Genomic DNA, 25837 nt, shown 5'->3' with positions numbered 1-25837 from the left:
GCCATGTGTGAGATTGGCTGCAGAGCTTTAACTTTAGTAAACTGTTTAAATTGACCGGGTTCTGGGTATTCGACAGTGGTTCGAGCGGTACAGGCCTGAGTGTGTGCCTCGCGGATGGTGGGACTATTAAACAAAGTCAAACAATTGTAACACATACCACCCGCGTGCTCAGTCCCCCGCCCCTGCTTGAATCCGTGTCGGAACTTCTTCACGAATGCCAACATATCCTTAATCAACGCAACGTGGTCGTCAGTGATTAATAACAACGTGACCAAATGACGGCTTTGGGGTTACCACCTTTCGTCGCCAGATGTACCGTCCAATGTTTTTTCCGCTGTTTCCCCATGCCTAATTCACATAATTTATACAGATATATGTTGAGGTTATTCCCCTTTTCTAATGTTTTGAAAGAGTCATGGGTCAACGGCATATCTGGCGAGTGTTTGATATTAAATTGCCCCCTCCCCATCCTCCTCATTAAGACACGAGGGAGGTTGTTAATACGTGTGGGGAGGGTTATCCCGGAGTACAACGTAAGCTTCTAATGCTGTAATAACACAGTTGTACCCGGACTGAATATTGATAACCTGATCACTACCACGGACTCCCTTGGGATACGCCTTGAAGTTATTAATATTCACTAACTCACGCCGCGTGATATGAAGTTCAACCCTGTCCAGCGAGGTCATACACCAACCCGAACCCTCAGAACGGTTGAGTCTTTCTTCCAAGTTATTAGCTATAAACTCAATAGCCTCCTCCAGGAGTCATAGATCGAGTCAATCGTAGTGAGGATAGGCGGGGTACATAAATAAAAAGCATTTTTTTCATTCATGTCGCCTAGCATCCTCACACTGGTGATAATAACACACAAGTAGAGCATAGCCGAGCGAATACCTCTTTCAAGGAAGTTACTGAGCACATCTTCGCGTAATCGGGCTATGCTACTACTTAGCTTCATTGCCACGTCAATGTGTGACCCTACCGCAGCCGCATAATGAATGGTACTCACTACCTTGTTACCCTCCGTTCTTTCCCTCGCGAGTGGAGATCCCCCTCCACCAATGCGTGACGCTTCATTATTATTACTCCCCATCAAATCTTCATCTAATGGGAAGTCTTCAGCGAAGGGATCTGTAAAGATCGTGTTAATTAGCACCGGAGTGAACGTGTATAATAATAATAATAATAATAATAATAATAATAATAATAATAATAATAACTGCAAAAACAACAATGATAATATAATAATAATAATAATATTTTACCTGGATCGGAGTGTGGTGAGGATGATTCATCATGGCGGCTAGAGGCTTGGACATCTTCTTTAATGACGTGGCAATCTGTGAGATAACAAATTCATGAATACTGCATGACATATCATGAACGTGGAGGTTTTTATGTATAACATGAACGTGGAGGTTTTTATGTACACATATTATTTATAAACCCGATGCCCATTGTTAGTCATACAGTCTACATTCAACATGTGTAGCGATCACATCATATACGTGAATAGCAAAGCATGTATAAGTACATTTCCAGAAAACCGGGCGTGTAAATTTACCAATAGGTTAGCTGCCCCAATATCATTACCGAAAGAAGTGGAATATGAAGTGGGCCTAGTGGGAGTCATTCTCCCGAAATTATATTACGCTATTAAACCAGAAGACATTGATTTTACTATTCAATTTAACGTGATCTATAACGAGTCAGTTGGGAAACGCGTTTATACTTATATTTATAAGTCCATTTCGGGTTTGTTGGGTGGTGATATGAATGTCATGACTAGAGCGTTTAATACGGAAATTATTGAACAATTATCTGGATTTTACGGTGAGCATATTCGCGGAGCTATCCGCAGGTACGGTTTATTCTCATGGAATGATGACACGAAGGTAATGAGCATTCCACATGTCGATGCAGGAGTGGCCAAAGTTGACATGATTGATTCAATTACGATTAAACTCAGTGCTAAAGCAGCTAATATGTTTGGTTTCAATGAAAAAGTCAGGTATTTAATATACAGTTCGGGTGCGTTGAGACCTCACCGCGGTAGAAATATATTCCATCAAGGCGTTGAATACGTTTACCTGTATTCGGGTATCGTTCAACCTACCATCTTGGGTGATAAAATGGTTAATCTCTTAGACTGTTTCACGTTAGGATGTGCATGTGGTAAAGGTCCGCATAATGCAATTTATAAACCTTTAAATACCATTGACGTATTGGATTACATTACCATCGATGTCTCGGATCAGAACGGTGAAGAAATAATGTTTACTGAAAATGGGGTTGTATCATGCAGTCTGCATATAAGACCTAGATAAAACGCTATCGAACTTTTCTTATAAATACCATTCGTGACATATACCCATCGTAGTATTTAACCGACATGGCTGGTGAACACACCATATATTTGAGCAGTCTCGGCTGTTTAGACACGTATACCAAAAATACACCTTCGAAATTTGCCAATAGATTACCTACACCTATATTATTACCTAATGGGGTTGAATATGAAGTAGGTTTAGCTTCGATCATGTTCCCGGGGAGTTATTATGCTATATTATCCAAAGATGATTTATTCACTCTCGAATTTATTACAGAGCGTCATAAACGTGATAGGCATACATATTTGTACAGACCGAGAATAGCGATGTTAGCGGGGATATGAAAAGACTCGTGAGAGCTCTTAATAAGGACGTGCATGATTATTTGAAAGTTTATTACGGTGATAATTTCATAAATTATTTTAATAGTAACGGTATATTTCATTGGGATGAAGATTTAAGGAGAATTACTATGCCACGTATCAGAGAGAGAAACTGAGACCGGGGACGTTAAAAGTATATACGTAAAATTTAGTGGAAAAGCCGCGAAATTATTAGGTTTTCATATTAATACTGGTTATGAAATATATGGTGGGCGTGAATTGAATGAACACGTTTCCCTTGATTCTCTACCTGATAATTGTGGGGTAGATTATATATATGTGTATACGGATATAGTTCAACCGACGATTTTTGGTGGGAGACTAGTCAATATATTGGACTGTTTTACTTTAGCAAGTGGTAGAGGAAAAGGAATACATAATACAGTCTACAAATTGTTGAACACGAACATCTTGGATCAGATTTCTATTCTTATCACGGATCAAAATGGACACCTTTACATTTCGCTAAAGACTCAAGCGTTACTTGCCTGCTCCGTATAAAACCTAGAGGAAAATTAGATGAATAGGTACGTATATAATTCGATGTTCACCCTTGGCATTCCTTATTCGTGATCGTAACACCCTCGAGTCAACTAGAACGTGTGAATCAAGCTCCACTTAAATTGTTTGGGAATAGTATAAACAGTAAAATGAGAGTGTTATTCGCGCCTCCTTCAGAGGCGGAATTTAAAAACTATTTTTATCAGACCCTTTATTAAGGAGAGGGGCGGGGTTTGAGGATATTTCCGTTTTCTATCCCGGTCGCAGGAGGGGAAGTGGTATTTTTCTACTATAAGTGGTATTGCACGTAAAGTACTTCCTTTTCTATTTAATGCCGCGAAACCTTCAGTTAATGAATTCGGTAGATCTGTGTTATCTGATATGGTAAACAACGGTTTACCTTTAAAAGAATCCTTAAAACGAAATGGTATAAGAGCCCTCAAAACTACTGGACAACGAATTTTAAGCGGTACTGGAAGGAGAAGAAGAAGAACGAGACGGAGGAAAACGGTGAAACGTTTAGTTAGACGGTCGAGTGTGGGAGGAAAGAAAAAACGTAGGAAGAGGAAGGATACACGCGTTAAATCTAGAAGTACATATAATAAGGACGTGTACGATCTTTTGTAACTCATTCATCAATTGACATTCGGCGGGTACGCACTCGTTCTACCCTTCATCTCAAATTATATAAACACAAAATATGGCTAGCGTAGTTCCTAACATACCCGGAACTGGTAATCAAGTTCCTGTTTCATCGTATATTGCGGGTATATCTGAATTGTTCCCGAATGTTAATAGACGGAGAATTATTGAAACTTCAATTAATTCAAAGGAAAGACTGGATTTTACACCTTGCAATATTTCCGTAAATCAAATTCTAACTGATAAATATATAGAATTTCGCATTAAGGGGGTGGCAGGTTCTTTCTTAGATTTGTCAAGTATAGCTTTAGAATTATATATCACAATAGATAGGGCCGGCGCAATTAGCAGATGATGATCACGTGTCTGTCGTTAATGGTCTAAGTAATACATTATTTAAATCCGCTTCTGTTTTCTTGAATGAAAAGTTGGTGGAATCCTGTCCTGTATTTAACTATCAATCATATATCAAAATGCTGAAAATGATAAAGCCCTCGGCATTACCTACCACCGGTCGGGCGGGATTTTTATATGATGACTATCATGTAACACACGGGTAACTCGACAATTTACTGCCAATACCTTCGGTCAAACCAGTAGGTGGGAGACGAAAGTTATGGGCGACATTAAAACGCGGGGCGTGCATACATATTTTCCACTTCTTTTGGATATAGCGACTATAGACATGTATTTACTGGATTCGATTGACTTGAGGCTTAGGCTCGAATTAGCAAATAATAACTGGGTTATGGGTGCCCACACAGACGGACATTTAAATGTGATAAATATAGAAAAGGTTAAATTATGGATCGATAGAGTTACCCCACATTATAACGCAATGTCGGCTTTAAATGAGGCGATAGCAGTTAATCCTATACAATATATATTTGATAAGACTTTATACAAGACATACGTTATTGGGCAAAATGAAAATTCGATTTTAATTGATCAACCTTTTAACAGTTGTATACCTGAAAAAATCACATTGGCCATGATTGATATGGAAACATTTTCAGGTGATTACGCAGCCAATAGCCTATATTTTCAATCTTTCGATTTAAATAATATACATATTACCGTTAATGGGAATACTGTATATAATATTCAATGCAGTTTCCCTAATACCATCATGCAATTATATCACGAGACGCAGAAAAGTATAGGGGTGGCGGTGATAATCTGATCACTTATGATAGTTTTAAAAATGGTAGAGCTATTTACTGCTTTAATTTTGTGGTGGAAGATGTTGAAGATTCCATGCCAGTGGAAATTTCGGCAAACCTGCGAATATCGATCAGGCTGGGTACGGCTACACCTAACCCTTGCATTATTTTACTTTTCGGGGATACCAAGGGTATTTTAACGGTGGATGCGGATAGAGTTATTCAGTGTGATGTTAGGGGTTAAATAGAATGGATACAAAAGAAATTGAAATAAGTTTAAAAGGTTCACTCGGTGACCGGGTTAAATATTTAGGTGTGTTCGCTTCGGATGAAGTAGGATTATTGACATTGCCAGAAAATAGAATCAAACCTTTAGTTTTTATATCTAATACATTATCTTCGTCTACTGATATTAATATTGTCGGTCATTGGGTATGTTTTTACGTGGAAAAATCACCTAGAAATATAATCTTCTTTTTTGATAGTTACGGTATAAATCCTAAAGTTTATTCGAATGACTTCTCTAAATTTATATATGCACATCCCAAATATAGCCTCTATCGACTAATAAAACAAATACAACCCGATAAATCGTACAAATGCGGTCTTTACGTTAGTTTTTTGTTCATTGCGTGAGTCACCGAGGTGTGAAAACAGTATTATCCTTAATACAAAATGTATTCTCATTCACTCGTTTGAGAGGCAATGATAAATGGATAACGGGATATTATTTTAAATATTTGAAAAAGTTTAAATGTTCACATTGGAGGTCGGGGGTCAAACGTGCTATTACATACAAGGAATGTCTCCGCATCTTAAACAACTAAGGTAAATGCATATTTTTCTTTGATTTTTATATTACCCCATTTACATTCTGTTAAGGATATATTCTATATATGTATCATACACCGTGAATCACATAACTATTTTTACTTATTTCAGGATGAGCTGTGAGAATCATTCACCCGTGAACGTCGGTGATAAAATGCTAAGACGTCTTAGTCGTTTCCTCTTAAACGCTTTTCGGAATATTCGCCTTATCATAAGGATACACGTGGACGTTATATTGGGATGTGTGCTGAGACAGTCTGACGGTGATTAGTGTATTGAATTTGTACACTGTCTTTTATGTGGTCAATAAATCGTTATGAATAATCATATACGTGTTTTTTTTACTATGCCCACAATCCATTTGAAATCAAAAACAGGAAAACGGAGAAAAAAGAGTGCGTGTTTCTATGGAATCAAGAACTGTTATTAAATAAATATATAACACATCGGTTTTACATACCTTCACCGGGTTGCTCGTTTCCTTCAGTAGTGGGTGGTGGCGGAGTTGGTGGGGGGTTGCACTGCTGTGGGCTGTCAGCGGGGGTTGTTGCATCTCCTGCTACTTCTTCTTCTGCTCCTGCTTCATGGTCATGACCTGTTTTCACCTTCCTAATAAATGTGTTGGGGCTCCAGCACCATAGTAGTAATGGTGTCTGACCTGAGTGGCTACTTCGTCAGCTGACAGTTCGCTACTGGAGTTATTTCCCATATCTGAAAGAGAGAAATAATGACTGTTTTATATATTCTGTTTCTTTCAACGGGTACATTATTTCATATGAATATCTATTCCGTATACAGATGAATCTTATTGCTGTTTTTAATATTTACTATATGTTCGAGTAAATGGAAAGTGTTTTATATGCTACTTACTGAATAGTGACGGGGGAATGACGTTCCGGTCAAGAGAAAAACTTGATGCACTTACTCTTATAAACTTTGGGCATGGAATAACGTCAATTTCCCTTGTCGGCTGTATTTATGGTGTTCAGTCAGAAAGTAATAATCAGGTGTGACATACGGTGTTTCGTTGAAGTATTGTATTCCAAAGATGTAGATCACACCGATCTGTGTGGATGACCTTTGGCGTGAGGGAATGATAAGACTTGTTTATTCGTGTGTGTGTGAATCATGGCTGGGAGGAGAGAGACTTGATGCTTCGTCACAACTGGTTTGTAATCGGTGATTGTGATAAAGGCAGGGAGCTCAGGGTAGCTCATTATCTCTTGAAGGATTGTCACATCAAGACGTGGACTCTCGCCATGGCTTCATCAACCTCCTCGTGCAAGTTAGTTTTCGGGAACTTGTCCGAAAATATGTTCAGGAAGCGGAACACGTGTTTAGTAGTGGCCACTAATTGTGTCACATGCAGGAATTACGGTGTGGTGGCAGACGTCATTCGTGCTTATCCGTATGCCGAGTTGGCAGGTTTTCGATATTCTCGCACTGGTGCATCATATGCATGTCCTCGTGATAGGGTATTGAAGGTTCCGCCATTGTGAAAAGACCTGAAAATATCACATCTTGGGAATGCAACGATGAAGTTGATCTCCTACCATAGCTACCTTATTAACACAATACGGTATCGGCGCCCCATTGAAGAGAAACGAATACGCACAAAAGAGCGTGGCTTATTCCAAAGATGAAGATCATGCCGATCGTTTGGCCAGAGATAGTAAGCAGATGAGATTCAACCGCTTTTTTCTTCGGTCAAGAAATTGAAGGAAGAATTATCTAAATCATCGTATGACTATGTCAAGTATGTTATCTTTCCCGCTGGCATCGGTCAAAGCGGGCGTGTTAATACGACTTGGTTGAATCAATATTTACCTGTGTTAGCTACATTCAGTGATGAAATGAGCAAAATTGGTAAAATATGTTGCGTGGCTATAATGAAAAGAATTTATCCCTGTTGGAGGAAAGGTGCGTGGAAGATTTATATATGAAAAACTTGTTAGCTAAATTTAAAAGCTTTGAGGTGTTAGATGAAAAGTCGTCTTTGATAAACGGTCGGGAAAGTGCTGGAGTAGATGTATGTGGCATATACTGAGGCTGTGATGTGAAGGAACAGGTTAGAAAATATTTAGTAGCCGTGTGTTTCGTTGAAGTATTGTTTTTGGAAAAGCGAATGCGTATATTATCGCGTTCGTGTTTGTATATACAGTTTTTTTCTAATGTATGTATTTGTATGGAATATTAATTCATTCCCCTGTATTTAGCATTGGTTACAAATATAAAATAACAATTCCGTCTGTCATTTGATTTTTCATTTAACCTCTTTCAAACTCGGTATTAATAAATAAACAAAACTGAAATTCCGTCTGTCATTTGATTTTTCATTTAACCTCTTTCAAACTCGGTATTAATAAATAAACAAATTGAAGTGTTTGCCTTTAAACTTGTGTAGTGTATGGAGGTTATGACTCAAATTCTATGATAGATAAAATTTCACGTGAGGGTGAAGTCAGCTTGGCAAATATGGCGATAAGGTCAGGTTTCATCCGTGTGTCGGTTATTGGGGGAGATATCAAATTGATAAATATATGTCTCACATGAGGTTGAAGTCAGTCGCCAAATATCCTTTTATCATGATACTCCGAATATCTAAGCAAAATGTAACGGCTGAGAGAGAGAGAGAGAGAGAGAGAGAGAGAGAGAGAGAGACAGACAGACAGACAGACAGACAGACAGACAGACAGAGAGAGAGAGGCTACATTCGCGATGTGCATATATTAATTTAGAGATTTTATATGAGGAGGAGGTAAACGTCCCGGTTACGTTGAAAACAATTAAAGGGGACATGAGTCGCAAAAAGCAGTGAACCGAGTCTATTTGGGGTTGGGGTGGGGTGGTTTTATTCCCGTAGAGTTACGTGACGTCACGGGGGCATAAGCGTGGAGTCGATTTGGGGTCGGGGGTTCAAATGAAGGGTTTCCCGTGGGAGTTACGTGACGTCACGGGGTTAGGAATGGAGTCAATTTGGGGTCAGGGGTTGGAAGGATGGTTTTATTCCGTAGAGTTACGTGACGTCACGGGGGTAGGAAAAGGTGAGTCAATTTGGGATAGGGGTTGGAAGGATGGTTTTATTCCCGTAGAGTTACGTGACGTCACAGGAGGCAGAAAAGTGGTGGAGTCAATTTGAGGTCAGGGGTTGAATTGGTGGTTTTATTCCCGTGGGAGTTACGTGACGTCACGGGGGTGCGGCAAAGTGAAGCCAGGTTGGGGTCGGGGGTTGAAATGTTGGTTTTATTCCCGTAGAGTTACAGGTGGCCACGCCCCCAAAAAGTGGAGTCAATTTGAGGTCAGGGGTTGAATTGGTGGTTTTATTCCCGTAGAGTTACATGACGTCACGGGGGGTGCGGCAAAGTGAAGCCAGGTTGGGGTCGGGGGGTTGAAATGTTGGTTTTATTCCCGTAGAGTGACAGGTGGCCACGCCCCCAAAAAGTGGAGTCAATTTGAGGTCAGGGGTTGAATTGGTGGTTTTATTCCCGTGGGGAGTTACGTTACGTCACGGGGGTGCAAAAAGTGGAGCCAGGTTGGGGTCGGGGGTTGAAATGTTAGTTTTATTCCCGTAGAGTTACAGGTGGCCACGCCCCGAAAAAGTGGAGTCAATTTGAGGTCAGGGGTTGAATTGGTGGTTTTATTCCCGTAGAGTTGCTTGACGTCACGGGGGGTGCAGAAAAGTGGTTTCATTCCCGTAGAGTTACAGGTGTACACGCACCTCCCTTTTTCGACCTCATGTACGTGCATGAGCTTATAAGACAAGTGGAGTCAGGGGTGGCAACACCCCTTTTTGCACCTCATGTACATATATTAGTTCATGTACGTACATGAGCTTATAAGACATCGGAGTCCTTTTGGGGTCACGGTGGCCACGCCACTTAATATGAGCTCATGTACGTACATGAGCTTATAATACAACTGGAGTCGATTTGGGGTCAGGGGTGGCCACGCCCACCAGAATAGTGGAGTCTATTTGGGGTCTGGGAGGCCACACCCCCTTTTAGGCCTCATGTACGTATATGAGCTTATCAGGAGGGGAGGGGCTAGCCACGCCCCTTTTGGGGGTTGGGGGCGTTGCCCGCCCTTTTAGGCCTCACGTGCGTGCACATGAGCTTATCAGGAGGGGGAAGGGTGGGGGTGGCCACGCCCCTTCGAAGGCGGGGTTAGAAAAGTGGAGTCTATATGGGGTTTTTTCCTCTACTGCTGTAGCGACTGTACAGAAAACTCGATTGCGCCGAAGAAACTTTGTCATATTTTTTTTTACTTATTTATTAGTCAAACCAAACTTGCTGTTCATTGACCCTTGACAGCATGATATTAACTCATGGAAATGCAAATCTCTTAGAAAACTAAGATAAATAGATATTGATACTTACAGTACAGGCTTTAATTCAGATGAACCAGTGCCACACCTTTTCTGAAACGAAGGGAATTTGACTCCCTTTTGTGATTTCATGAGATATTTCAGAATATCGATCGATTCAGGCAGCGGCGACCGAAAGGTTTTTTGTATCTCGTCAAAAGATGCAGCCAAAATGAATTACTTCATCATCTAATTAAGGTTTGCATTGTTTTCGTTAAATATCATATTAACAATAATTAATGTCTAGTGGAACTTATGTGCCAGCCAGTTATCTAATGTCGGAAATTTCCAGACAAATAATGATATTCAGCTTGGAAACAATGAAGTCTACAAATTGTAAAGGGCTCTGAAGCTGAAGAGCCCCAGATTTATATGTCTGACTCTTTTATTGTTATATAACCTTACACGCAAGAATTTTAAAACTTCCACTTAGACATTTTTACCCCAGAAATGGAAGTATAGCGCAATTTAGTCTCACAAGATTACCCAAGCAGCTATATTTGCTTGTGCGTAAGGGGGGTAAAACCTATAAGGAGACTTCACATATATCTTCATTATGAAATTTGCTGTTATTCTTCGAAACCGCCTCCCCGCTTGCAAGAACAAAGTGCAACTTCTTATAGAGAATACACTAAAGATCTTTTTCAAACATTTTCCTCGTCATTCTAAGCCTGAAGTTCATGGTGGAAACGTCAGTCTCACTTTAGAGGAGCAATAAAAACCCAGCACGTTTCTCGTCAGGGAGGAAGAAGAGTCACCAAATGAAGAAAATGGATATTCTTTTTTTTACAAGAAATTTCAGACATGAAATGAAATAATGTGATATAAGATTTTTATTTACATATAATGCTTATGGGAATATAATAAATATTGTAGAAATTATCATTTTTACTACTACTGTTATCATCATCATCTTCATTACAGAATAAAGTTACATACATACGTACATACATACATGCATACACACACACACACACACACACACACACACACACATATATATATATATATATATATATATATATATATATATATATATATATATATATATATATATATATATATATATATATATATATATATATATATATATATATATATATATGTATGTATGTAACTTTATTCTTTAACTAAGATGATATTAATGATAGTAGTAACATGTGTAAGCATATATACATACATTATATATATATATATATATATATATATATATATATATATATATATATATATATATATATATATATATATATATATATATATATATATATATATATATATATATATATATATATATATATATATATGTGTGTGTGTGTGTGTGTGTGTATGTATGTATATATGCTTAAAAATGTTGCTACTATCATTATCATCACCTTAATTAAAGAATAAAAAGTTACTTGCTTTCGTAGTTAAAAGTGTAAGCATCGCATACTAACATACACACACACGTGTATGTGTGTGTGTGCATGCAGGTATGCGATGCTTAAGCTTTAACTACGAAAGCAAGTAACTTCATTCTTTAATTAAGGTGATGATAATGACAGTAGTAACATGTATAAGCATATATATACATATATATATATATATATATATATATATATATATATATATATATATATATATATATATATATATATATATATATATATATATATATATATATATATATATATATATATCAAAATTTTAACCTGAAAAGTTATATGGTTTAGATATGTAGACGAAATTTTTGTATCTGGTCAGTTCACGAAAATCTCCAGGAATTTCTTGTTAAGCTAAATAATTTAGTCCCTTCTATAAAATTTACCGTAGAGGAAGAAAGAAATTGTAATTTGACTTGTCTTGATGGAACGGTCCATAGACATGATAGAAATTTCATCTTTTCAGTCTTTCGGAAATCAACTAACATTGCCTGTTTTGTTCATTATTATTCCAATCACCATCAAGATGTTAAATTCTCTGTGTTTTCTAGAATGTTCTTAAGGACTTTACGTGTTTGTAGCCCGCACTTCATTGATGCTGAGATCAAAACTATTTATGATATTGCTTTGAAACTTAAATACCCAAGGACCATTGTAGATGTAGCATGGAAAAGAGCCAGGAAAACATTTTAATTAACTAATAACAAACTTGAATTGAGCAAGCATAATGTTCTCAAATTACCATATGATGAAAGGTTTTACAGATTCCTAGAATTTTAAAGGTTTTCAACATAAATGTTGTTTTCAGTAATTTTAATGTTAAGAGTTTAGTGATAAAAAATTCTCCCAGAGATGTTTCTGACTGCATCTATGAAATTCCTTGTAAAAAATGTGATAAAATACATTATGGACAAACTAGAAAATCACTTTCATAACGAATCAAACAACACCAATATTTTGTGAGAACTGGCCAAATATCGAATGCATTATTCGCACATATGAGAGATTTAGATCATCTTATTAACTGGAGTAAAGCAAGACCTTTTAGTCCCGTGCAATGACACAGTTAAAAGGAATATCATCGAATCTTGTTTTCTTAAGTCAAATAATGAAAGTGTTCTAAATTTAAGTCTTGGTTTATTTAAACTTGATGCCTTCATAATTAATTTTTTTTTTTATAAATATATGCTAAATTAGTATTCATTTTTATACGTTTCTGCAATGTGAATGGGTAAGATTCCGTTTGCCTTATGGTTAAGTATATATTTGGATTAGTTTGTGACCGCATGATCCCGGATTTGCATTGGATTAACCTTTTGCTTTTTACCACCTGGCAATTAACCATCTGGTATTCAAGGTTATACATGTTTTTGGATTTTGTTGTTTTGAATCTTGTTGTTTGGTCTTAGGTTCAGTTTGTGACAGCTCGATCCCGGTTTATCCTGGATTAACTTTCTGTTTATTACCCTTTGACAGCCGACCATCTGGTATTCTTGTTCTTTTTGTTTACCTTGTAACCTTCTTTATATCTGTGTCTCATTCGTGCCCCGACGATGCGTTAATAAACGTGAAAGCGCTTGGTACTGAACTTCTGCCTGTCATTTTCCTGTGGGATTCGCTTATACACTGAAGTCACGTGCATCTACTGTGATTTTTTAAGCATGCTTATACATATTACTACTATCATTATCATCATCTTGATTAAAGAATAAACTTACATACATACATACATACATACACATACATATATACATATATATATAGTATATATATATATATATATATATATATATATATATATATATATATATATATATATATATATATATATATATATATATATATATATATATATATATATATATATATATATATATATATATATATATATATATATATATATATATATATATATATATATATATATATATATTTATATATATATATATATATATATATATATATATATATATATATATATATATATATATATATATATATATATATATTCATACATGTATGTATGTATGTATGTATGGATGTATGTTTTTACGTGTTAATACTTGATAAAAGAATATAATTACATCAATATCAGGAAATGGAAAGATATGAAAAGGAAAGTAATTAACATACTTTATCATAATAACAGTGACATGCAGATATTATTAGTAAGATCATTTTTTCACTATTCATAATTTCTTTCTTCAAGACGCAGTTAAAACAGGCGGATAATTACTTTCGTTATTTATTCATAATAATAGGTTTGACATATAAAGATTCTATACAAAAATGTACACAAACTATTCGATACTAATTACTTAATGCAGAATGTGAGGCCTATTTTCTTTGGAGGTGAATGGGACCCCGCTTGACATTTGTGGCAGACGATCTTAATGAATGGTGGTGATGAGAATGTAAACGCGATGTTTGAAGCCAAGAATCTTGCTGCGTTTCCAGTCGGTGGTTAACTGCCTTTCGGCATTTCCTTAATCTAGCCTTTTCAATAGAATAAGTTACAAACAATTTGAGGCCATATTCATAAATATAGCATGTAACTATTTATGAATCAGGATGTTTTACTGGAAAAAAAGTGAACAAGTAAAAAATGCGCCGAAGTTTCTTCAGCGCAATCGAGCTTTCTGTACAGCGTATAATCAAGGCCGCCGAAAATAGATCTATCTTTCGGTGGTCTAGGTATAATGCTGTATGAGCCACGCCCCATGAAACTTTAACCACGGCCCGGTGGCGGTTTGTCCTATATCGTTGCCAGATGCAGGATTAAGGCTAAAATTAACCTTAGATAAAATGAAAACTACTAAGGCTAGAAGGCTGCAGTCTGGTATGTTTGATGATTGGAGGGTGGGTGATCAACATACCAATTTGCAGCCCTCTAGCCTTAGTAGTTTTTAAGTTCTGAGGCCAGACGGACAGACAAAGCCAGCACTATAGTTTTCTTTTACAGAAAACTGAAAATGAATAACCTGCATATATAATTATTCTAAATCCATAAAAATATAACATATGCAATCTTGCAAGTAATTAACACTAGAAATAAAATGACCAATAAAAAATTTGGAGAAATACACAACGTTTCTAAACGGGCGCATAAAAGTGCAAATGAGATTCCTCGCTACTAAAAATAAAACACGAAAATACCTGGTAAGACATTTCAACAGTTTGTGCTCGTTATCTAAGCGCTGAAGAAAAGAAATGAACCAGAATTCTTTTATTTCGTTTTAATTCTCTGTCCTAACGCGCCAGTGAGTTTAGCGCTCCATCCTATTTTCTTCGAATTGCCTGGCGTGAACATTTTTCCCAACCGTCTGCAAGTTCATATATAACATCACTTTACCATCTATATTGTAGATTTCTATTACTATGCATCAGTCTTCGTGAAGATGACCGTAGAAAATCAAGGCGAGACTGGCCGGGCTTTATACCCAGTGTTTCATTTTTCTTCGTGGCATACACATGTACACATACGGCTAATGGGACAAGCGACCTCATGTCCTTTGATAGCCCATGCCCCCCCTCCCCATCCCACAAGAAAAAAATACAATAATGAAAGAAAAATAGAACGAAGAAGGGTAGGGATTATTCCAGAAGTCGACAAACCTGACTCTCAATGAAGGTAGTACCAAAGCTTGCCAGTAGATAGAAGGGTAGGAACTGAGAGGAAAATGTGAGAGGAGGATTCCAGATAGGTACTACGTATCCACCTGTTCCCCTGTTGATCTCAGCAGTGAATTATGTAAACATAGCTAGTCGACTTTGATGGGTAGCCACCTAATGTGGATAAAGGATACGGAGCTAACGTAAGGAGTGTGTGTGTTCGTGTGTGGTTGTGTATCCCGGAAATACGTGCTGCACCATTGTTTCTTTCCAAATGGATGTCTGGTTTTCTTTCTAAATAATACTTATTTAAATTTCTGGTTATCTTCTAGAGCAGTATGAACTTTGCCTGACATTCCTCAGCTGCCAAAGATATTTTGAATGTTTACTTATTCTGGAGTTGGTCGGGACGTTTTTGAAAAGAAGATTCCCTTCGAGCAGACGTCAGTAGAAGTCGAATAACCTTCTTCATGTGCAGTTAATCGCTCTGCAGTAACAGCAGATTTCTGTAATGATTTCTCCTCTCTCTCTTTTTTCCTTATCTCCTTATCTCTAATATTCTTGTCACAACTGATGTTTTGATCCTTAGCTTCCATTCTTTTTAATGCTTGTTTTAATTCCTTATAATCAGCAACATTTCATTTTAAAAACACAAGATATGTGCAGTAACAGATGAAAAATATATAATCACAATAAAAAAGTTTAATATAGAATTATTCCTAAAATCTAGATATTGTTGGCCTGAGTGTCCCTCTTCCCCTCCGGTGGTCAGAACAGTCATCATGTCATCGCATTCAGCCTTCAGACTGTGTCGGGGGTCGACATTCACCAGGTTGCTTCTTCGACGGTTTTTATCTTTTATTCTGTCGACCTCTGAGGTTTCTCATCTCCTGCCTTCTGTTTCGTAGATGAAAGAAAATAATGTATTGCGGCTTCTTTTGGAACTGACCCTGATACATTTTCTTCCCTCTCTTTCTGGCATTCCCCCTGGAATGCAATATAGAATTTAGGCCAAAGGCCAAGCGAGGGTACCTATGAGGTCATTCAGCGCTGAAACGGAAACTGGGAGTAGAAAGGTTTGAGAGGTGTGACAGGAGGGAAACCTCGCAGTTGCACTATGAAACAAATGTTAAGAGAGGTTGGATAGCAAACTGGAAGAAAGAGAATCTGAATGGAGGTACAATAAAAAGGAATGATAGGGGTTGCAGCTAGGAACTGAAGGAACGCTGCAATGAACCGTAAGTAATGCTTACAGTGCACCTCGTGACTATGCTGTTATTATCATTTTATATCCTTTTAAACCTTGTATGAAAAACTGTAGTAAAATGCTTCAGTGAAAAATATAGGCGTCATCAAAAAATAATACTCCCGACCAAAAGACATCGGATATATGAGAAGCAATTTGGGCGACGAGAATGTAGGCTAACGTAACGGAACAACAGGAATGGCCAACGATTCACAAGTGCGTTTAATTTCTCATTCTTAAAACCACTGTCAGAGTAAAGGTCGTAGTTAATCGTGTGCCTCAGAACATTTGCAGACCGGAACAGAATATTATTTCTGAAGGCATTTCCTGTCCTAATCGGGGTAAAGAAGCGAGGACTTCAAAGCAAGGAAGAAATAGATGTTTACTTTTCCAAAGTTACCCGAAGTGCCTGATGCTGAAATACAATGAGAGAGTCCTTGGGAGAAGACGAAGGAAATACTTGATGAAGAGAAATTTCAGTTTGTAAGATTTTAATATTTTCAGCCTAAAAGAAGGGATGAAAGTTTAATAGACTAAGAAATAGGCAAAAGTGAATACACGTGAAATCAAGTAAGAAAAGGAACTGATTTTTTATTTCACACACTTACACACACACATGCACACTCACACACACACACACACATACACACACACACACACACACACACACACACACACACACACACACACACACACACACACACACATATATATATATATATATATATATATATATATATATATATATATATATATATATATATATATATATATATATATATATATATATGTGTGTGTGTGTGTGTGTGTGTGTGTGTGTGTGTGTGTGTGTGTGTATATGTGTGTGTGTTACAATCGAGACGAAATTTCATTGCTTACCTTTGTTAAAAAGTCGAGAAGTCCCATCTATTAGTGGCTTGATAATGACCACATCAAAAGGCTACTGGCAATGTACATACACACACACACACTCTCTCTCTCTCTCTCTCTCTCTCTCTCTCTCTCTCTCTCTCTCTCTCTCTCTCTCTCTCTCTCTCGGAGTGCCTGTTTTTGGTCGGAAGACGCATTCGTTCTTGGTCTGAATAATCAACCCAATTTCACGTGTATAACATATGACTAGCAAATGAATTATAGCTAGAAGTGTTCGTGAACTGTCGGTGATAAGATTAAAGTCAGAATAACACGATAAAGCGTCGACTAAAGGTGTTTTTCGAGTGAAATATTATAAAATTAAGCATCATGGAAGCGTCTAGCAACAACAGCAGCAACAACAGTGGCAGACGATGGAGAAATTTAGCCTGCCTAGCTGATTTCCAATATGATGAATTGTCAAGCAGGGAGCTGGTGTTTCTTATCGTTGAGATCAATAACAACTCCAACCAAAAATATGCAAAAACATACACAAACATAGTGAAAGGATATGATCCTTCAAGCTGGAACAAGTCAGCAGAAAACATCATGAAAATAATTGAAGGAATACCAAGGAAAGTCCAAGTGATCAAGAAACTTATAAAGAAAATCTACCTCACTCAACACATCCTAACAAAGAATGTGAACAAGGTGAATTTGGTTAATATACTGATTGATGCCATAGGAAAACGAATGCCTAAAGCATGCAATCTATGTAATGTGTGGTATAGCATTGTAAATCCACAAAACCTGATAAGGAAATGCAGTGCATGCCATGTACCAACTCATCCTACATGCGCGGAAGTACAGCAAAATAAAAAAAAGGACACAAAAGTATTTTGCTCAACATGTCTAATATGGATAGACAATGTTGTTAAGTCAAGACTTAATATACAAATAGTCGAGGATGATGAAACTGAGGATGAGGAAGAAGAAAACGAAATAGAAGAAAATAAGACTGAAGAGATAGAAAACAGCAATGAAAACAAAGAACAGGATAAGAGTATGGATACAGAGAAACTCATAGACTCTACATATGAGGCAATACAACAGCATACATACGAAGAAATAAACTATGAAATGACAACACAAAAAAAAATCCTAAAGAGGTTGTACCCTGATATACATATTGAAGGGAAAGAGCAAAAAAAAAAAAAAGAAAATAAAGACATAGTCTGCACTCTTTTGAAAAGAGGAAACTGCAGATTCAGTGAAAGATTTCACTACAAACATCCCAAGATATGTCACATCTATGAGGTTTATGGCAAATGTGCATATCTAGATGGCTATGAGGTTGAATGCGCGATCTACATCCAAAAGTATGTCGAAGTCTGAAAGAAGGAAAAGGTTGAAAATTCAACAAAAAGTGCAGATACATGCATCCTGTTGCCATGAAGAATGAAAATTAAAAGCAAATACATATAAAAAATCAAAGTAAAAATGAAACAAATAAAGGAAGGAATAAAGAGTATGTGACGAAGGAAAAAAGCAAGCTGGCACCACGCTATGAAATGTCAGCATCACAATATGAGGCATCAGCACCCAGGTACAGTACAACAAAGCAATATATCTACGATGCAAATGGATGGTGCAGATATTGAGATAGGTGCAGATACAAACACAAAATGAATAATTATGAAGATGGAAGATCAACTATTTTGGAAAAGTTGGATTTTTTAATGTCCGAAGTTATGGAAATGAAGAAAAGAACAACGTATCATAACAGGAAAGACACATGTGAAAATCCTTATTATTGCTCATATTAGATAATGGGGATAAATGCACAGGGTTTAGTTTTGAGTAACTCAAAAAGAAAAATAGAGTTCTTAGAAGAACTAACCCAAACTGAAAAAAATAGATATAATGAATATAAGTGAAACCTGGTACTCACGAGAGACTGGTAATGATGATCAGATAAAGGGTTTCCAAACTTATAGATCAGACAGAAAAAAATAGGAATCAAGGGGGAACCGCCATATATGGGAGAGACGTAAATCAAGGAAAAATCTGTGAGAGATATAGTAACATAGAATGTGAATTAATAGCAGTAGAATTTGAATCTGAGAAATTAGTAAACATTGTAATATACAGACCCCCGAATACTAAAGAGTTTGACATAATAATTGACAAATTGGATGATATATGTAGAAATCACAAGGACTGGACTATACTCCTATCCGGAGACTTTAACTTTCCTTTCATAGAATGGAAAGAGCGAATAGGAGACTATGGTTGTATATATACATATAAAAAGGAGAGTAATAGTAGTGCAGAAGATAAGAGGAAATTTGAAAAGCTATTAGATATACTACTAGAACATAACATGCAGCAAATAAATCACCTGCCAACAAGAAAGGATAATATTTTAGACCTAGTATTTGTGAACGAGGTGAACTATGTTAAAGAAATAATAGTGTATAATGCGAATATTTCGGACCATAATGTCATACAATTAACAGTCCGTTCCAAAGCACATGAAAACAGAGATAAGCAAGAGAAGAAAAAATTGGAAGGATATGGAAAATACAATTTCTATAGTAAAAATATAAATTGGTAAAAAATAAATGAAGAATTAAACAAACATATTCTTAAGTGATAGTATACTGGTAAATATGGATATATTATATAAAATATTAGAGGAAATAGTGGAAAAATATATACCGAAGAAGAAAAGTAAACATCAGTCACGCATACCAAGACAGAAGGATCTTGTTCCAGAAAATCAGAAAGTGGAAAAAAGGTCTTGCAAAAGAAAAGAATGCATAGAAAGTGATGGAGCTAAAAAAAGAAGATAGAAAATGCAGAACAAAAGATTATACAGTCAAAAGAAAAAGAAAATCAGGACCTAGAAGAAAGGACCCTACAAAATATCAAGCAAAACCCCCAAATTTTTTACTCATATGCAAAAAAAGATGAATAAAATAAGAGTAGAAATAGGCCCTCTAAGAATTGAAGGGCGATTAACAAATGAAAAAAAGGAAATATGTAACATAGCAGAAAGATATAAGAGTGAATATACACCTAGAATTGATAAAGAAGATAATGATACAGAGATAAGAGATGAAAATATTGATTATTTATCTGACATAGATATTACTGAAGCCGATATTGTGCAGGCTATTAATGAGATTAAAAATGGATCAGCAGCAGGACCAGATAGTGTACCTGCCATTTTGTTAAAGAAAGTGGTTCATTCAATCACAAAGCCACTCGCAATATTATTAAGACAAAGTATAGATACAGGCAAGATTTATGATGAGCATAAATTAGCGTATATTACCCCAACTTTCAAAGGTGGATCAAGACTAGAGGCAAGTAATTATAGGCCTGTGAGTCTGACATCTCATATTATGAAAGTTTACGAAAGGGTAATGAAAAAATATATAATGAACATTTAATGAAAAATAGTTTGTTTAATATAGGACAACATGGTTTTGTACCCGGAAGAAGTACACAAACCCAACTGTTAGTCCACCATGAAAGCATATATAAAAATATGATAAATGAAAAAGATACAGATGTGGTTTACCTAGACTTTGCAAAAGCTTTTGACAAGGTAGACCATAATATATTAGTGAAAAAAAATGAGAAAACATAACATTGTGTATAAAGTAGGAAGATGGATAAAAGAATTTTTGCAAAACAGAAAACAGATAGTGATTGCTAACGACGAGAAATCGGATGAAGCTATGGTAATATCCAGTGTGCCACAATGTACGGTGTTAGCTGCATTGCTGTTTGTGATTATGATTGCAGACATAGACAATAATGTTAAGGATTTGGTAGTGAGAAGTTTCGCCGATGACACAAGAATAAGTAGAGAGATTACTTGTGATGAAGATAGAAACTCGCTACAAGGAGACCTAAACAATATATATAAATGGGCAGAGGTAAATAGGGTGGTATTTAACTCTGATAAATTTGAATCAATAAACTATGGTGATAAAGAAGGAATGCTATATGCATATAAAGGACCTAATAATGAGACAATCACAAATAAGGAAGCAGTTAAAGACCTTGGTGTGAGGTTGAATAGGAATATGTTATGTAATGATCAAATAGTAATACTATTGGCAAAATGCAAAGCAAAAAATGGGAATGTTGTTCCGACACTTCAAAACAAGAAAAGATGAACACATGATTATGCTTTATAAAATGTACGTACGTAGTCCACTTGAATATTGCAATATAATATGGTACCCACACTACCAAGAGGATATTGCACAAATAGAGAGTGTACAAAGGTCCTTTACAGCTAGAATAGAAGAAGTTAAGTACCTTGACTACTGGGAAAGACTACAGTTCTTAAATTTATATAGCCTTGAAAGGAGAAGAGAACGCTACATGATAATCCAGGCATGGAAACAGATAGAAGGAATTATTGAAAACATCATGGAACTAAAAATATCAGAAAGAGCAAGCAGAGGTAGATTAATAGCACCCAGAACTATACCAGGAAAACTAAGGAAAGCACACAGGACATTAATGCACCACACACCAGCATCGATAATGCAGCGTCTATTCAATGCGCTACCAGCTCATCCGAGAAACATATCAGGAGTGAGCATAGATGTGTTTTAGAATAAGCTTAACAAATATTTAAGATGCATCCCAGACCATCCAAGACTGGAAGATGCAAAATATACCGGAAGATGCATTAGCAATTCTCTGGTAGACATCAAAAGTGCCTCACACTGAGGAACCTGGGGCAACCCGAACGAACAAGGTCTGTAAAGTAAGGTCTCTCTTTCTCTCTCTCTCTCTCAGGACTACAGAGAAACAAACGTTACCCAAAATAATTTATTTGACAAAAATCTAACATAGATGGATTGCAAGAAACAAGAGATAAAATAAAATGGAATACTATTGTTCACCAAATGATCAAACATATTAAAGTCCACCATATTCAACTAATTATTCTCTCTACATCGTTTTCCCACAATAGGTCAAAATAAGTCAAAGTCCTGTACATTCCCAGTGAGTACATCTTTAACCTCTTTCTCAGCAAAGCATCTAAAGAAGTCAAATTAAACCCTTATTAACAAATGCATAAAATAAAGATATGGGAATTCCTCCCATGTTACTTATAAAGTACACACGCTGTAAAAATGGTAAAATTCAAGTGAGATATGTTAAATGAAAAGAACAATCTACAGTTTAGGAAATCTAAAATGTTTCCTACCTCCAAACAGCAATGTTCACAATTCTTAATCGATAAGTCTCGAACCACAGTCTTCACCGAAGACTTTTAATAATTTTTGGAGTTGATCTTCAAATGACAATTTGTGTGATAACTAATTCTTTCACACACTGGGACTCCACCCCAAAAAAAAACATGTATGAACGCATTTTCCGGAACCTGGACACTTCCAGCGAACTCACAAAGTCTTGTCGTGAGGTGGGGATGTTCTTACTTCTCAAAAATATCTGACGTATTTAACACATATACAGTTTTACTAATTAGGAAACGCACCAGACACCAGCTAAACATTCTCTCAAGGATCTTCTCAACGCCTTTAGCCACACTAAACAATCAAACATCTACTGTGTATTGTAATTCATAAAATACTTGTGACCTAAAAGCTTTTCATATATATATATAAATAAATGTCATCATCCACCTTCACCTTGGAGTCTGTAAGGTGTCTGTTCTGTACTCCCCCTCTCTCTCTCTCTCTCTCTCTCTCTCTCTCTCTCTCTCTCTCTCTTCCCATAGAATTTTATTAACATTTTGTCTCTTCCTTCATAGTCTGGAAGTAAAGCTAACCTGAAAATTATCGTATCATTGTACAATAATTGTTTGTGTAAATTTTATAGAGGCACACATGTTCATGTGGTCATTTGTCCTTATTTCACAGTTATGTATTACATTTAATGCTTTAAATACTTCTAAATTATATACCTGAGAGAGAGAGAGAGAGAGAGAGAGAGAGAGAGAGAGAGAGAGAGAGAGAGAGAGAGAGAGAGAGAGAGAGAGAACTAAGTACAGAAAATGTTAAGACATAATATTCTAGGTAAGAAATTTTACCATTTAGCCACTAATAAACACGATTTTATACTACATAGCGTTTATTATTAAGATAGATAACATTTGTAAAAGCACCCTGTCACAATAGCACAGTGATCTTCACTAGGTCAGCCTCTTGAACAGGAATGGTCATAATAATCCATAACAGTTAACTGTATTATTGTAATGTCATTCAAATGGTCATTTCAAATAATGTGTTAAAAATATTCGTAAAAAAAGTTTGTGTATTCGTGTACTTTTCTGTACAACGAAACTAACCAACTGGTTTTGAAGTTTTCTAAAAATTTCTCGTGATTACTGTATTATTTTGTTATTTTCTTTAAATAAAAGCATGTAACATATTCATCTTCAGTATTTCACCACACTCGCTAACATATTAGATTTTAACATGTTATCCGGCATTGTTCAAATCCAAAGGAAACGACAGAGGAGTAAAGAAGAAGAATTGTTCGAAGCACTTCCTTTGTGACAGGCAAACTTCAGTCGTCACAGCCTGGAGGACATTTAACGAGCTCATAAAGCAGAAAACTGTCGAGTGAATTCTTCTTTGTCGACATTTGCCTACAAATGCTTCTTTTGGTTCCAGTTTGATACGTTTCCGGTGTCTACTACGTCAAGAGGTTCACAAAGTAAGAGAATGAATTTAAAGCGAACTTCGACAGAAAGGGATGAAATGTTGGTAAAAAATAGTCTTTGAGTGAGATTAGTAGCAGAACGGGGGGAATATATTGGTATCTGAAGGAAGTCAGAAAAAATGTCTTACAATAATAAACCACTCCATCAATATCGTAATTCTTGTTGACTATCTTATTTCTGAGAAAATTGTATGTAACAAAACATGGACATACATAATGAAGTTGAAAACTTGAAACTGACAAAGAAGTATGCTGAAATTTATGGCCTGAAAGCATACTAGGAAACTCTAAGGAAGTAAAGTAAGAAACGATGCCTCTATTCCGGTAATATCCTCGAAGTGTGAATCAGGGTTTGTTGGACTCTCGTCTTTTGGGTCTTCCTGGGGCTTAAGCTCACAAGTCTCGTAGCTCTGAGGGCGAAAATAATATGTATTTGTAAGCGCTTGTGGAGTTCATCTTCATCATTCCACCGACACTCGGAGAATGTGGATATGAGAAAATATAGAATTCAGGCTCCAAATACAACTTGCAATCTGTGAGGTTAGGGTATTGCATAATGACAAAGAAGATTAACAAACAGTGATGTGCAATATGGCGTGAAAAACTGGGTTCTGATGAGTATTAAAGTGTTGATATTATTTTCAGGACAAAATTATTCGCTATATAAAATAATTGGTTGTCGCATATGTATGCATATATATATATATATATATATATATATATATATATATATATATATATATATATATATATATATATATATATATATATATATATATATATATATATATATATATATATATATATATATATATATATATGATGAGGGCGTGGCGTAACAAGGTGGCAAGCGCCACCGCGGCCGAACTGGTTTTTTTATTGTGAGCGAGCAGCTAAAGTACAGCACTATCCTGTACACACACTTTTGTCCCCTTATGTTACTGGCAAAAGGTTCGAAAATCCATGCAAAACAAAGGAAATTTCGCCCTTAGCGAGTTCTCACTGCTACATCATAAGACTCGTCATAAAAAGGAGGCAAGCGGCAACCAGTGGAGGTCTGTAATGTAGTCTGTTTTTTGGTACGGTAATTGTTTTTGTTTTATAATATTTTCATGGAAATTTTACTCAGATATGTTATAATAATAATTTTAGAGCATTATTAGGATAAATATTTTAGGTTGTTTTCACAAAAACGTGCTTTAATTGCCGTATGAAAACATTTTCATTGTGTTCATTAACACTTTACAATCTTACATTACCTCACTTTTGTGGTTGTGGCCGCTAAATGACAAAACATACTATAATGATTTTTGCATATGTAATAGGCGAATAAATTTCCTTTAAAATGAGGTATGATTCATAGAAATCGTTTGGCTGGTTTTTCTTTTATAAGCGTTTTCATAGTTGGCAAACTTTAAATGCGTTTTTATCATTTTTTAAAAAACGGCGCTTGGCACCTTATTACACTGCGCCACTCATATATATATGTGTGTGTGTGTGTGTGTGTGTGTGTGTGTGTGTGTGTGTGTGTGCGTGTGTGTTACCTATGAACCATGTCAAACACGAGTCGAACAATGGATGAAGATACAAAGCAGAGGATAAAAAAATAAAAGACTTCTCACTAAGTAAAAGCTCCGGAAGGCCCGGGAAGACTCCATCTTCGCCTATTATAACATCAAAAGGCAATATCAGTCAGCTTTAAACTAACAATTATTCTAAAAATTGACATTTCTTATAAACTGTATGGAATATCATATGGAAAGGAAT

General features: G+C 36.1%; 1 protein-coding gene across 1 annotated transcript; it reads right to left on the bottom strand.

Moving 5' to 3' along the window:
• Positions 1 to 739: 739 nt before the first annotated feature.
• LOC136841718 (uncharacterized) lies at positions 740 to 7114 on the bottom strand. The gene is made up of 4 exons (XM_067108949.1): positions 7092 to 7114; positions 6314 to 6519; positions 1269 to 1343; positions 740 to 1134 (listed from the first exon to the last, which is right to left on the bottom strand). The coding sequence occupies exons 1-4, from the start codon at positions 7112 to 7114 to the stop codon at positions 740 to 742; spliced, it is 699 nt and encodes a 232-aa protein (XP_066965050.1).
• Between the last annotated feature and the right edge of the window lie 18723 nt (positions 7115 to 25837).

Source organism: Macrobrachium rosenbergii, chromosome 1 (assembly GCF_040412425.1).
Source record: "Macrobrachium rosenbergii isolate ZJJX-2024 chromosome 1, ASM4041242v1, whole genome shotgun sequence".
In the NCBI taxonomy this organism is placed as follows: domain Eukaryota; kingdom Metazoa; phylum Arthropoda; class Malacostraca; order Decapoda; family Palaemonidae; genus Macrobrachium; species Macrobrachium rosenbergii.
The sequence above is the reverse complement of the archived record's forward strand: the minus strand, read 5'-3'. Positions and strand labels throughout refer to the sequence as shown.